Genomic DNA, 13,481 nt, shown 5'->3' on the forward strand with positions numbered 1-13,481 from the left:
TCAGTATTATTTACAATTATAGTAATAATAAGACATAATATATAAATATATACACTGGTGGTTAAAAGTTTAGAATAATTCGGTTTTTTTTTTCATGTTTTTGAAAAAAGTCTCATGCTTACCGAGGCAGCATTTTTTTTTTTTTGATGAATCATACAGTAAAAACAGTAAGTCCAGTCTTTAGTTTCACATGATTTTTCAGAAATCATTCTAATATGCTGATTAGCTGCTCCAGAAACATTTCTTATTACCTATCTTGAAAACAGTGCTACATATTTTTGTGGCATCCGTGATACACTAACCATTTAAAAGTTTGGGGTAAGATATTTAAAAAATGAAATTAATACTATTATTCAACAAGGAGACATTAAATTGATTCAAGTGACATTTATAATGTTTTTTTTTTAATCAAATAAATGCCAGTCTTTTGAACTTTCTATTCATTAAAGAATCCTGAAAAATTGGTATCAAAGTTTCCACAAAAATGTTAGGCAACAAAAAATTATTTTAGAATGTAATAATATTTCACAATATTACTGTTTACCCATTTCAAATAAATTCAGCCTTGGTGGGCATAAGAGACTTCTTTAAAAAAAAAACATTTTTTTAACTGAATTATTCCAAACTTTTAACCACCAGTGTATTATTATTATTAATTGTATTGTAATATAGCGTATATAAATATGAATAAAAATGAATAAATAATTATAAAAATATGTTTTTATTATTATTTGCTGTAGTATTATTATTATTATTATTTATGAATGAATTGTGTGGATGTGAGAAAAGAACCCTAGTTCTAATCTCAGTCAACAATGATGAAATGCCATAAATCTTTAATAAAGTATCATTTTGTGCAGGTACTGCTACTTGTTTTAAAACAACCTTCCTGTTAAAAAGTGTCTCATTTGCCTGGCAGATATTATTTTGCACAAGATTAGTATTAGCTCTTGATTGTAAACCATGTCCATTTGGCCTTAAACACTGCATGCACAATGAAGTTCATTCACATTGAACATTCACATTTTTTTTTTTTTTTTGGGAGGTTTCAGTGAAAATGAAGCATAGTCTGAGACTGGACGCACCACTGCATTCAAGTTTAATATCGTTATGCAATCACACATTATACACTGGAACATGTTACGTCGAGTGTATGCTGTTTGCTGGGGGGTTTTCCCCGCACATGGTTTCTGTCCCATTTTGATTCATTAACTAAACGTGTTTGTGCTGTGCTTTACTCTCAGTCACCATAAACTCTGTATTGGCTCTTGGAGGAAGCTAATTGGCTAATGAGGTTTAGTGATTAATGAGTAATATATTTCCCCCTGTGAAGACACAATAAATGGACACCATTAAAGTCTGTGATTTAAAAGAGGCCTGAAGGAGACTGATTGGTTTTCATTAAAGACTTTAACTTTGTTCTTTCTTCTCTTTATTAGCGAATTAATTCATTGACCACCCCTTCTGACATTGTCTGGCCTTAATTACTTTGTTTGGGGGTTAGTTTTCTGTTGCCTTACTTTTGCCTGCAATTCTTTCGACATGTCTGTTGCTTCGCCAAGGACATACCTCTGTCCATTACAGAAATAGCCCTTTATTTTATTTCATTTTTATTTCAATGTTCGAACAAGGTCAGAATGTGTTCAAAGTAGAAACAAACCCTACTGGCTTTTATCCAAGATCTAGCAGTATTTCTTATCTATCATTACAGTGTCTACACAACAACAATTTAGAGGATGGGAAGGCGAAATCATTTGTATTCATCAGTCTAAGTTTGTTCGAAATTAGCTGGCACAGAGGTCAGACGACCTGGGCTGGATCCACCTCTCTGGCAGCACTTTCTCATTAGACGAATCGACTTCCCTCTATAAATCCCATTTTTACACAGAAATACAATTGATGTGTATCTGTACGCCGCTGGATAGCCTCTAAGCATTATGTAGCGATTTAAAACCCAAACACACTGAAGCAGAGACTGGAGATGCATCCAATTATCGTTCGGCTTCTTGTGTTGACCTCTGGCTCAAGTCTGGCACAGTAAATTAAACTACAACAGCAATAGTGTTTAATTTTTTTTGTTTTTTTTGGCCTTTGCCAAAGCAAGCATCACCATTAGTATTTGAATGAACTCTTAACCCTAAGAATTAAACTTTAGCACACACTGTTTTCATTACAGATGTTTACCCTGTAAAGCCTGAAATATGAATTAATAGTCAGAAAATTATATTTTTTTTAAATGGAAAAGTTAATCGAACCTTTAGACAAAATTTTATATATATATATATATATATATATTAGGGATGCACATGCACCGATACCCCTTTTTCCAGAACGAGTCCGATACTTCGATTTTTAGTACTTTCTGATACCGAGTACCGATACCTGTATTTTCATTGCATTTTTAATTTTTAAAAATACTGGGCAGAGAAACCTAGTGCTTAGCAAATAGATATTTCCTTCAGTTTTTTTTTTCCTTTCTAATTATGCTTGTAAAAATGTATTGTAGGAGCTACTTTTACTTTCACTGTTCAGATTATTGCTCTATCATATTTTATCTTTAATTTAATAGCACGGTAAAATTTTAGAGCTGTTCCAGCAGGGCTCAATCAGTCAAGGGCAGTGAATGATTTTCTCTGTATTTTGTTGTTAGATTAACATTGAGGGCCGAGACAGCAATAGGATTATTCGGCAGCTGTCACTTTAAGAGCTGCATGTATCCAACATACTGTTACACACACGTTTTCTTCGTAAATTACCTGTAATAAAGCAGGGAACCACTCATTATGCATAAATCATGTAACAGTTCATGTTTTTACTTGCATATTTATTTTAATTCATATGACGCATGTTTGCTGAGTGAATGATCAGCAATCAAGAGAATGCAATAGATATGAAATAGAGAAAAAAAACACCTCGATTTTATTCAGAGGCCCAAAGTGAGAGAAAAAAATGCAATTTGGTGCGGATGTTGTTAAAGAGAAATATTGCATATAAATATCAGTTGTCACTCTATATCTCCCAAAATATGTCTTAAGATTATATTTAAATGCTTCATCAAAGCTCTGTAGTTTTAATTGTGGGGACCAAAACATATAATGCAATGCAATACAATGATGATTGACAGACGTACAAATAAATGTTCCTCAAAAGCCTGATGTATCATATTTAATTTCCAGAAAGTGTTCATCTTAAAATATCACTAACCGTATAAAAGTTATTCATGAGTTTATAAAAATCTTTAAAGACCTTTTACTTGCTAAAAACAAAAATATCAATCAAAGGGCAGAAGGGCTTTGAGAGGATCACAACAGATGTTTTATCAAAGTTTTGATCATGTTGATCATTTAGAGACCTTAGAAATTGTTTCAAAACTGATACAGTAGGGCTTTGTAGGGATAATCATATCTCAAACCGTGCAGCTTTTTATAGAGGAATGTGCTATGGCTTTTTAAGTGATCAGACTTGCGTTATTCATCTTGCTGATGATAAAACGAGTGAAAAAAATCCTATCTAGGGACCAGAGTGTCAGTATGCGACCACATAGCATGTGTTAAAAAAACAGAGAATGTTTTAGTAACCACGTAGCATCGTTATAGCATCTTTTACAGGGCCAATACAAAACCTGTAACCTGTTCTTAATGTAGTTTGGGTCATATTTTTTTTACCATGCATATTTTACCATAGATAATTTGGCTAGTTTCTAAGAGGTGAAGATTGACTGGACACAACGCCTATTTTCCTTTCCTAAATGTACTATTATATGGCTAGCTGCCTTTTGTTATTTGCATTTAGCGTTGTTTCTCCTCTCCCGTCCACAACCTTATCAAAAGAGACTGCTGCCCCATTAGTTGAAAGCTTTCTATTTTTCTTACATGCACCATTAATGACCAGGGAAATGTGCTAAAGCAAAATCTGCAATATAAAATGTAGAAAGAACAACATCGATTGGCAAATAGAGAGGCTGCCAGGAAATAAGCTCAATTGGAACGTGATTGTCATAGCGAGGCTTAATCTTATTCCCTGCATTTCAACGATCTCTTTCACGATTGCTCAGCTGCTGCAAGCTTTGACACGCCATTCATCCCGCTTCCCTTTCTCTCCCTCTCTCTCTTTGTGCGATCGTCCCTGTTCTTTCTGTAATAGTAGATTTAGCATTTATTTGACACGCGGCACTTTGTGCGTTTGTTCAGAGACAATGTTTAAGGCAACAAAGACATGTTGTTTATTGTGGCGCACTGAGGGGATTTGGTTCTGAGGTTCGCTTTCTTCCTAAATCCGTCCTCAGAGAGAGAGAGAGAGCGTATAATCCTTAGTTGTCTCCGATGTCAAAATGTGGAGTGATGAGAGAAGTAGGATATGACAGATATTCCATTATTGTGTGTGTGTGTGAAGATGATGAGAGGAATATCAATTCGTGAGGATTTGACAGCGTACTGTACCAATTTTGATACGACAATGCATTGTGTTTACTAAACAGGAAAGTCAAAGCAGAATATTAGTATGAGCCGTTTCATACCTTGTCAAATAAGAATGCTGTTATAAAACCCTGTTCCATTCTTTTTGCCTCATAGATGCAGATTTATTTCTACAATTCAGATGACTTTGACAGTCTGAACACAGCGATAAAGGAGAGACGAAACATCGCCGCCATGGCTGTCTTCTTTCAGGTGAAGATCTTCTTTGATTTTTTTTTGCAATTTTCGAATGTTTACCAGCCTGTAAAATGGAGCTTTATAGCTCATGATACCTTCTCAAAGAAAGAGAGAAAGAGACTAAAATTGGTTTGGGCCTATGTAGCCTCAGGGCCTATTTCTACAGGTAACAACAGGTAGAAGAAAGCACAGACATTCTCTGCTGCCCTCTAGCCATCTTTCTCTCTCTCTTTCTCACAGTAAAGTCTAGCTTCATAATAGAATAAACTTGCTCCTTGATTTAGTTTCTAAAAGAAAGTCTAAGGGGCAAGGCATTGCAATAGGATATACATCAAATAAGTAGGACTAAACTTCTTCAGAAGTGTAGCGGTGAGACTGTAAGCGACTAGCACAAACCTTGTCTTTACAAAGGTTCATGCAGTCTTTCATCCATTATGTCAGCACTGTCTGTACTTTCTTCTGGACTGGGTGTTCCTGTCACCAAGACACATTCCTTGTGTGTGTTAACATTGCAAAGAAAGCTCTTTCTAATTCTCATAAACCATTATATGACAACCAAGAGGTCAATATTTGTCTGGTTAGCATGGCCTCTTCTAGTTAGCCATGTATTCTGAATCAAGCTTTTAATTTTGTTTATATGTCTATGTGGTGTTTTAATATGGTTTAAGACAAACCATGTGCAAACTCATAAGTCAACACCATTGCTGAGTATTTTCTCCTTCAAACTGCAGTGAACCAAAGACTGTCTCAAAAACACTGTTTGAAATCGCTGGTGTTTCTGACGTCACAAACGAGTGGATCACGAGTGGATCTCTGAGCTAGTGTGAGTGAGTGGAGGCGGGGCTGATTTGCATATTCATAGAACCGCATATTCTAAATGAGCCAAGGGTGTAGAGTTACATTCAAGCTATTTAAAGGCTTGTTTGAATCAAGACAAAAAAATTCAAAGATGAGTTTTAAGGGATACAATTATTGACTACAGGGGGGCTTTAAATGTTTTATTTATGAGTATATTAGTGAATTTATTGTGGAATTTTTAGTGAATTTTCCAGAAAAATCTTGACCTGCATAATGAGACATATGTCCATCTAGAAAAGTAGTCCGATTACTAAAAGGATGATTTAGACAACATTACATCTTTTTTTGTTTAAACTGCCATTCAAGATTTTGGGGTTTGTATTAACTAATTAATTAATTTAAGTGCTTGTAATACAATTACAAGCTTAACATTTTTTATTTTTTTTTTTTTTTTACAAACTGAGGGACGAGTTGAAGGAAGTGACATCACAGAGCAAAAATCCAAACAATAGAGCTCTTACCAGCACTGTGTCTCTTATATTGGTTTATTTTTACTTTTCCTTCTCTTTCAACTGTGACGAATGTTCTTATCGAGGGTGAAAATGGCACAAATTTCACGGTTTTCCTAATGAGTCAAGCCAAAAAAAAGAAGATTTGTGGTGCCATAGCCTTAGTATTCAGGGATGTCATATGAATATATTGAGAAAAACAGGCTTAGCAGGTCAGCTTGAGGATCCGTGAAAATAACATAAGCGTTTTTGCCACGCAGCGCCACATTCATTCCCCCTTCATTCACTAACATGCTTCGCACACTCTCATACAGTACGTTTTCACACACCTAATGTGACAGACCTATTCTTCACGCTGAAAGTAGAACGCAGGTGTGTCCTATGTTTATCCATTGCCAAACGGTGAAAGAATAACCTACGTCGATGGACTTAAACATCTTCGCCCACATGTGACAGCGTTATGGCTTACCGCTATTAGTGCTTAGACGAATGGTGTCATATGGGGTGTGACATGTCCGTTCCTGGGGGTTTTATATAGTTAATCGATGTGGAGCTCCCGTATTGGTGGTTCCCTTGGGCTCTTCTATTCCCACCTTGTTCAACCAAATGAATCCTCAGAGAGCACAAGTGAGTATATTTCATCTCTGACCTGAATGAGCTTCTCCATCAACCTGAATAAAAGGTGCTTATGTCAGCATGCTCTAGTTTTTAATGTTGCATAAGCGGCGAACAAAGGAAACTAGGGTTCGATAATAGTAGGACTTAAACGCACCCCGTCTTTTTTGTGTTTCTTGAACAGAGAGAGGGAAACGGAATAATTGCTAATTTGATGTTGCGTTCGTCTGTGTTTCTCATAGGTGTCGAAGAAAGACAACATTGCAGCTGATCCCATCATCTCAGGTCTTAAACGAGTGGTCCATCACGGTAAATGTAACCATATGAACAGCTTACAGAGTGCACACCTATAATAAAAGAAAAATAAATAATACAAATTGAGCACTTTAGCTTCAGCGAAAAACATGGTTTTTATCAATAACCTTTTTTGCTGTATATACAGTTCTTGTGTTGGTTGTATTGCTCTTTGGAGATTAAAAATTGTCATATTGTTGCATTATAGCTTCTTCAGAACAACATATTGGTTCTAATAGAGGAAAAGTGAATATTTTTGACTGTATTATAAGTGTTCTTTGGTAAAAGAACCATGAAGGTTCTCTTGGTGTTCATATCATGAGAAACGTTTAATTATATTTTCAGGATCAAGGATACAGTTCAAGAGAAGTGTGCCATGAAAACATTACCGTTCAAAAGTTTGATGTCAGTTTGTAAAAAGAAGTGTCTTATGCTAATTTATTTGCTCAAAATTACAGTAAAACAGTAATATTGTGAAATTTTATTACAATTTTAAAATTGTATTTATTCCTGTGATGGCAAAGCTGAATTTTCAGCATCATTACCCTTGTCTTCTGTGTCTTAACTAAATACAAGTATGAAAAAAATGTAAATAAAATCTTACTGACCCCAAACTTTTGAATGGCAGTGTTCCTGAAAATACTATAAAAACTCCCTCCCAGGTCCTATAAGTTTAACACATATTCACATCTGTTGTTCAGAAACTTGGCCCAGTCAGTTACGATGGAAATAAAGAGAAATCTGACGTTATTATTTCTGAATACCAGAAGAATTAACAATAAGATAATAAAATATCCACTAAAACTTGTGTGTACAAACCGCATCATCTGTTTGCCTCATAGTACTTCAATTTAGGTTTCGTGAGATCTCGTTCAGTCTTTGAGCGAATATTCTGTTTTATTAAACAGAGAAGGAAACAAATCTTGGTTCGTTCATACTGAAGGATCTATTGCCATCATCCTTGGGAAGTTATTACCGCTACACTGGCTCGCTCACAACACCTCCCTGCAGTAAGGTCGTGGAGTGGATCATCTTCAGTCGGCCTGTTCACCTGTCCTACCACCAGGTTGGCAAACACACACACACACACACACACACACACACACACACACACACACACACACACACACACACACACACACACACACACACACACACACACACACACACACACACACAAACAATCATGCATACATGCACCTCACATTCATTTGATCATGTATCACATCCAGCTGTGTGCACTATGCTTGAAATTGGCTCGTATTTTTTGTCCTGTATCACATTTGTACCATCTGCAAGCATGCACACAAACACGAATAGACAATATTACACTAGCAATGTGTCTCATCTGCTGTGTGTTCAAATGTTTCTGGGAATGAGACGGTGCAGACGATTTACTAAACAAATGTATGCATTCATCTATGTATATATGTGTTGTAGATATAAAGCACATTACACTGTATAAATGGAAATCTTCCCCAGTAATAGTGCTTTTTCAAAATGGATTTCTATTCTATACTATTCTATTTCTATTCTAGGGATGCAAAGTATATTTGTGACCATATCTGTATTAGCCAATATTAGTGTTTTTTTGTTTGTTTGTTTGTTTGTAATAATAATGAATAGTAATATTATTAGTCATAATAATAATTGTACTACTAATAATAATTATAATATTATTTATTTATTTTTACAAAGTTTTTTTTTTAATCCTCTTAAAGGTGCAGCAAGCAATTTCTGAGAAACACTGTTGATATTATCAGCCCAAAAAAACGCACACCTCCCTTTATTACCCCGTCCACAAAATGCACGAGCAAGCAATACTATAGTGGATGTCTCTGTATCATAGCTGTAGCAAAGCAAAATAATGCTTCGCGAAAAATAAAGTGAAGATGACTTATGAACTACAAGGAAGAACAAAAAAGAATATATAGTACACAAGATATATATACAAGTAAGAGTTTGTTGATAGTCACCAGCAGCTCCAGACAAAAAATGACACTCAAAACTGTTATGTTACTATAACTAACATTACAGCAACAGCATATCTTGGTTCTGTGAAACAGCAAAACCAGTGTTACTCACGTATGGAGCAGAAACAACACAACCTTGGCATCTGTTTTCAGGCCTTCCTGCTTATGTCTCTCCAGCGCTGGAAAGCTTGTCTAATATAAATGCGGGTCCTAAAGCTCTTGCCTGATGATAACCCTTTTTTTCCAGAGATATTCCTCTGACCTTTTCTCTTTTGTAATGTCTCTCAGCCATCTCTTTTTCTAGTCTGTCTTTAAGGCCCCATTCACACTACTACGTTTTAGTTTAGAAACGGAGACCTTTTGCTACGTTTGCACCTCCCGTCCAGACTAAAACGGCAAAAACGAAGACCTAAAACGGAGAAGTTTAGAAACGCTGCCGACCCCGTTTTGCATTTTCAATCTCCGGAGGGCGTTTTAGTGTAGACGGGTCAAAACGGAGGACTTTATAAACGATGACGCAGAAGCTCACGCTCGGCTCTCTGATTGGGTGTCATACAATGGAAGAAAACATACAACAACAGCCTGGACTGCCAGTTACGTTAGTGCAAGTAAATCTGCATTTTACAATGCTATAACTGCCTACATGCGCCGGAAGCAAGCTATTATTCAAGCGATCTGTGACAATTCCCGTGTGCAGCGGCGGAATCGACCGTACATGAAGCGTCGGTTTTGGGTTAAGCCAGGAAGAACCATCGCATGGTGGGATAATTTTATCAGTGAAGTTGTGGTTCCTGAGGAATGGTGCGAAAACTTTCGAATGTCCAGATCGGCAGTTATCAATCTGTTTCCTGTTCACTCTGGCGCGCGCATGCTCAGTGTAGGTAAATGGTCACGTGATCCGCGTTTTCAGTCGTTTTAATGTGAACAGAGATCAATTCTAATACGCAGCTAAAACGCTGATGTGGACGGAGATCGTATTCGTTTTAATAATCCGTGTCTAAACTACAACGCAGTAGTGTGGATGGAGCCTAAATCTCCCTCTTCCTCACTCTCTCTTTTCCCCCATCATGAGTGGATACGCCCCCTACTGCTGATTGGCTACAAGTGTGTTTTTGTGCTCGGTCCGATCCACTTTCAACAGCGTTTCTAAGAAATTGCTTACTGCACTTTTAAACACTTCTAGGCCCCAGCAAGCCTCCAAAACACCCTAGCAACCACTTAGCTACGCTCTAAAAAAGATCATTGTAGAAGTGTATAAAGATTTATATCTTTTTATATTAACCAATTACTAATGGGTTCACTCCCGATTCTTGTTCCGGTTATGCACACAGCTTTTAATGCTAACATGGGTTCAATTATCTGTTTTTGCTTACTGCTTTATTCAGCATCACACAGAGTAAAGCCACTAAATCATACACAGCATGCACTTATCTATCTCCTTTCTAGACCCTCTTGGCCAAAATAATTTGACTTTATATTTTCCCTTGCTAGAAATGATTAAATGAGATGGAAAAATCACATTTAAACTTTTCTTTCTCTTTCTGCCTTTCTCTTGCTGTAGCTAGAGGCGTTCTACTCGATCTTCACCACAGAACAGCAGGATCATGTGAAGTCCGTGGATTACCTGAGGAATAACCATCGGCCCACTCAAGATCTCGACAGCCGTCAAATCTTTAAATCAGCTCTGATGGATGCTTGGATGCCCGACATCATGACAGACAGCATGGCCAGTGCTGCAGACACAGAATCCACACGAGGTATAATGCCTTTCTTTCCAAAATTGGCCTGACCAATCAAGGTGGAAGACACTTTTATTTCTTTTTTTTCTATGTTAATTATAACCATTATATGGTAAGAGAATCCTGTCATTAGAAAATAGTAAATTAGCTTTATTTATAGCAATGTCCATGATAATTTCAGCAAAGTCTTTGAATGTAACATCAGGACATTTCCACCTGGGACTGTGATTATTTCTCTTATCCAAAACTAGAGTTCAGTTTTTTTCTTCATAGACGTCATGTTTGGGTTTCTTCTCATTCATCTCATGCATAAAGTGCAATGCTAGTTGTTTTTAGGATATCCATTGCTCTTGAGACAGACTGAATAAATAGGATTTATTAATGCAGTGACTACAGCAGTGCAGCGTTCTGAGCCAAGCCCAGTAACTGGGGGACGGTGTACTGTGTACGTTAATGATAGCGTTGTTTTCCTCTCCGGCTGAGGGAATTGATTGCTATTGGTTGTGATGAAGTCTGGAGTGATGCAACACAGCCGAAAGGCGGAATAATCGTCATTAATATTCCCTCTAAAAATAAACCCGTACAAATGAACACTGTGTGGCCAAATAGCAATTCTGGTGTTTTCGAAGCAAGCACTTTTGAAAACCCTTTACAATAATACATCTTTTTATCATTGTTTTCTTCAAAAAAAATTTAAAATGCTTTCCTTTGTGGCAATTTCCTTACACTTTTTGTTTATATATATATATATACAGTGCCCTCCACTAATATTGGTACCTTTGGTAAATATGACCAAAGGTGGCTGTGAAAATAATTCTGCATTGTTTATCCTTTTGATCTTATATATATATATATATATATATATATATATATATATATATATATATATATATAAAAATATATATATATATATATATAAATAATTAAAAAGAACATTATATATATATATATATATATATATATATATATACATTTCATTATGGGTATTCTCTAGTCGTTGAGTGTACATCTGTTGTACTCGTTATTGCAGTGCAGTATGGGATTAAATTAATGCACACAATATTGTCAACTATGGTTTGGAGAAAGGAAACAAGGCAAGCACAGGATCTAAAAACATGAAGGCAACAAGTGAAACATAGGAACCAGAGTACACTTCAAACTAAGAGTCAATTAAACACAAGACAGGGATGCAAAAAGTTGCAGGACTTGAAATAGTTTAAGAATGAACTAATCATTTATTCTTTATCAACAAGATTCGTACAAAACTTGTTGATAAAGAATAAATGATTAGTTCATTCTTAAACTATTTCAAATCCTATTATATTCCCTAATAGTGGAAAGTGCTATGTACTAAATGTACCTGTGAAGCACACAGCTTTATTGTCCCTCAGCACATCCAGTGCTGACATCTTAGCTTGTTTACTACATAACCCAAAAACCGCCATGAGAATAGAGTCAATTTGAATCATCAAACTCAGCGTTATCTCTGCCGGACAGTAATGACGGCAGTCATTAGCATGCTGATGATTGAACTGATGAAAATAATGGGCTCTCGCTGAGTCACCCGTGCTAACAGAGCTCTCGAGGCCGACTTCCACAGCAAATGCCCTTTCATTAATCACCCCCTCGTCCTCGTTTCACTTCTTGTGTTCTTGCGATCTGCCTCTCGTTTCACAGACATGTTTATCACAGGCTTGTTGACAGGTCGCTAATGCCGATATACACACATTAAGAGTAGAGGCTTTTGGCATAATGACCTTATCAAGCGCCACTTATGCGGTCAGCCCAACTTGACAAGAACACATCCCACCAAATGATTTGTGTGATAAGTGACGTCAATTGTGCAAATTACATCCGTTCGTCTTTTCAGTGGCTCTGTAGTCATAATTAAAGACACTTGTTTTACTTTTTATTTTTTACTTTATTTAATAGGAAAAACATGAAGTTAAATCCATGCAGCAGTTAATGCATGCACTCGAGGTGACATTGAGCTGCTCATGTGGTTCAAATCTGACCTGCAAAATTTCTGTTATTTTCTGATTGGTCGTGATTGTCACATCACACAGCGGATTCAGATTTTGTGAGGATGAATAGCTAAATACCTGCTAGAAAGCCTGGTTAGGATAACAAACCTAGAGTTCATGTTTGTAATGGCTGTGATACTAAAAAAGCACCAACAATGAGGTCACTATAATCAGGATGTAATCACCATCAACATGGTGAGACGTGTTTTTTTGTGCATGATAACACTCTTAACAGCACGTCCTAACCCGACACAACACGATAAGATTACAGCGACAAGCAATTTGTCTGTCCACACCAGATGCGAGAGAATCAAAATCACAGCCAATCAGGAAAGCGTGTGGGCGGAGTCTCTGCAAGCGCACGGCACTCGCAATGAAACTGCTAAGTACATAAAATATTACACCATTTAAACATTATTGAAAATACACACTGAAATTCATTACACAATAAGCAGATTAATGAACTTTTTTATATCATACATGAGTAGATGTAAAAGTAAACACTTTTGTGCATTTATTTCAAGTAGAATTTTAAAAGCTGCACTTTTACACTACCGTTTAAAAGTTAGAATTTTTTCTTTAACTTTTATTCAGCAAGGATGCCATCAAAAGTGACAGTAACAACAACAATGTTACAAAAGATTTGTATTTAAAATAAATGCTGTTTATTAGAACTTTCAGTTCATTAAAGAATCCTAAAAAAAATATGAAAAAAAATGTTTCTTGCGCACCAGTTCAGCAAATTAGAATGATTTCTGAAGGATAATGTGACATTGAAGACTGGCCGCTGAAAATTCAGCTTTGCCGTCACAGGAATAAATTACATTATATTAAAATAGATAATAATTCTTTAAAATTGTAATAATATTTCACAATA

General features: G+C 36.1%; 1 protein-coding gene across 2 annotated transcripts in view; it reads left to right on the forward strand.

Annotated features, from left to right (window-relative positions):
- The window catches only part of ca16b (carbonic anhydrase XVI b), a 90,033-nt gene that overhangs the window by 53,072 nt on the left and 23,480 nt on the right, over positions 1–13,481 (forward strand). For both annotated transcript variants that reach the window (XM_077198021.1, XM_077198022.1), the window contains exons 5-8: positions 4,572–4,667; positions 6,817–6,883; positions 7,777–7,934; positions 10,403–10,598. In XM_077198021.1, the coding sequence (XP_077054136.1) occupies positions 4,572–4,667; positions 6,817–6,883; positions 7,777–7,934; positions 10,403–10,598 (517 nt within the window). The remainder of the gene's footprint in view (positions 1–4,571; positions 4,668–6,816; positions 6,884–7,776; positions 7,935–10,402; positions 10,599–13,481) is intronic.

The sequence above is a fragment of the Siphateles boraxobius genome, unplaced genomic scaffold (assembly GCF_051911475.1).
Source record: "Siphateles boraxobius isolate OS27281-9 unplaced genomic scaffold, OSU_SipBor_1 41, whole genome shotgun sequence".
In the NCBI taxonomy this organism is placed as follows: Eukaryota; Metazoa; Chordata; class Actinopteri; order Cypriniformes; family Leuciscidae; genus Siphateles; species Siphateles boraxobius.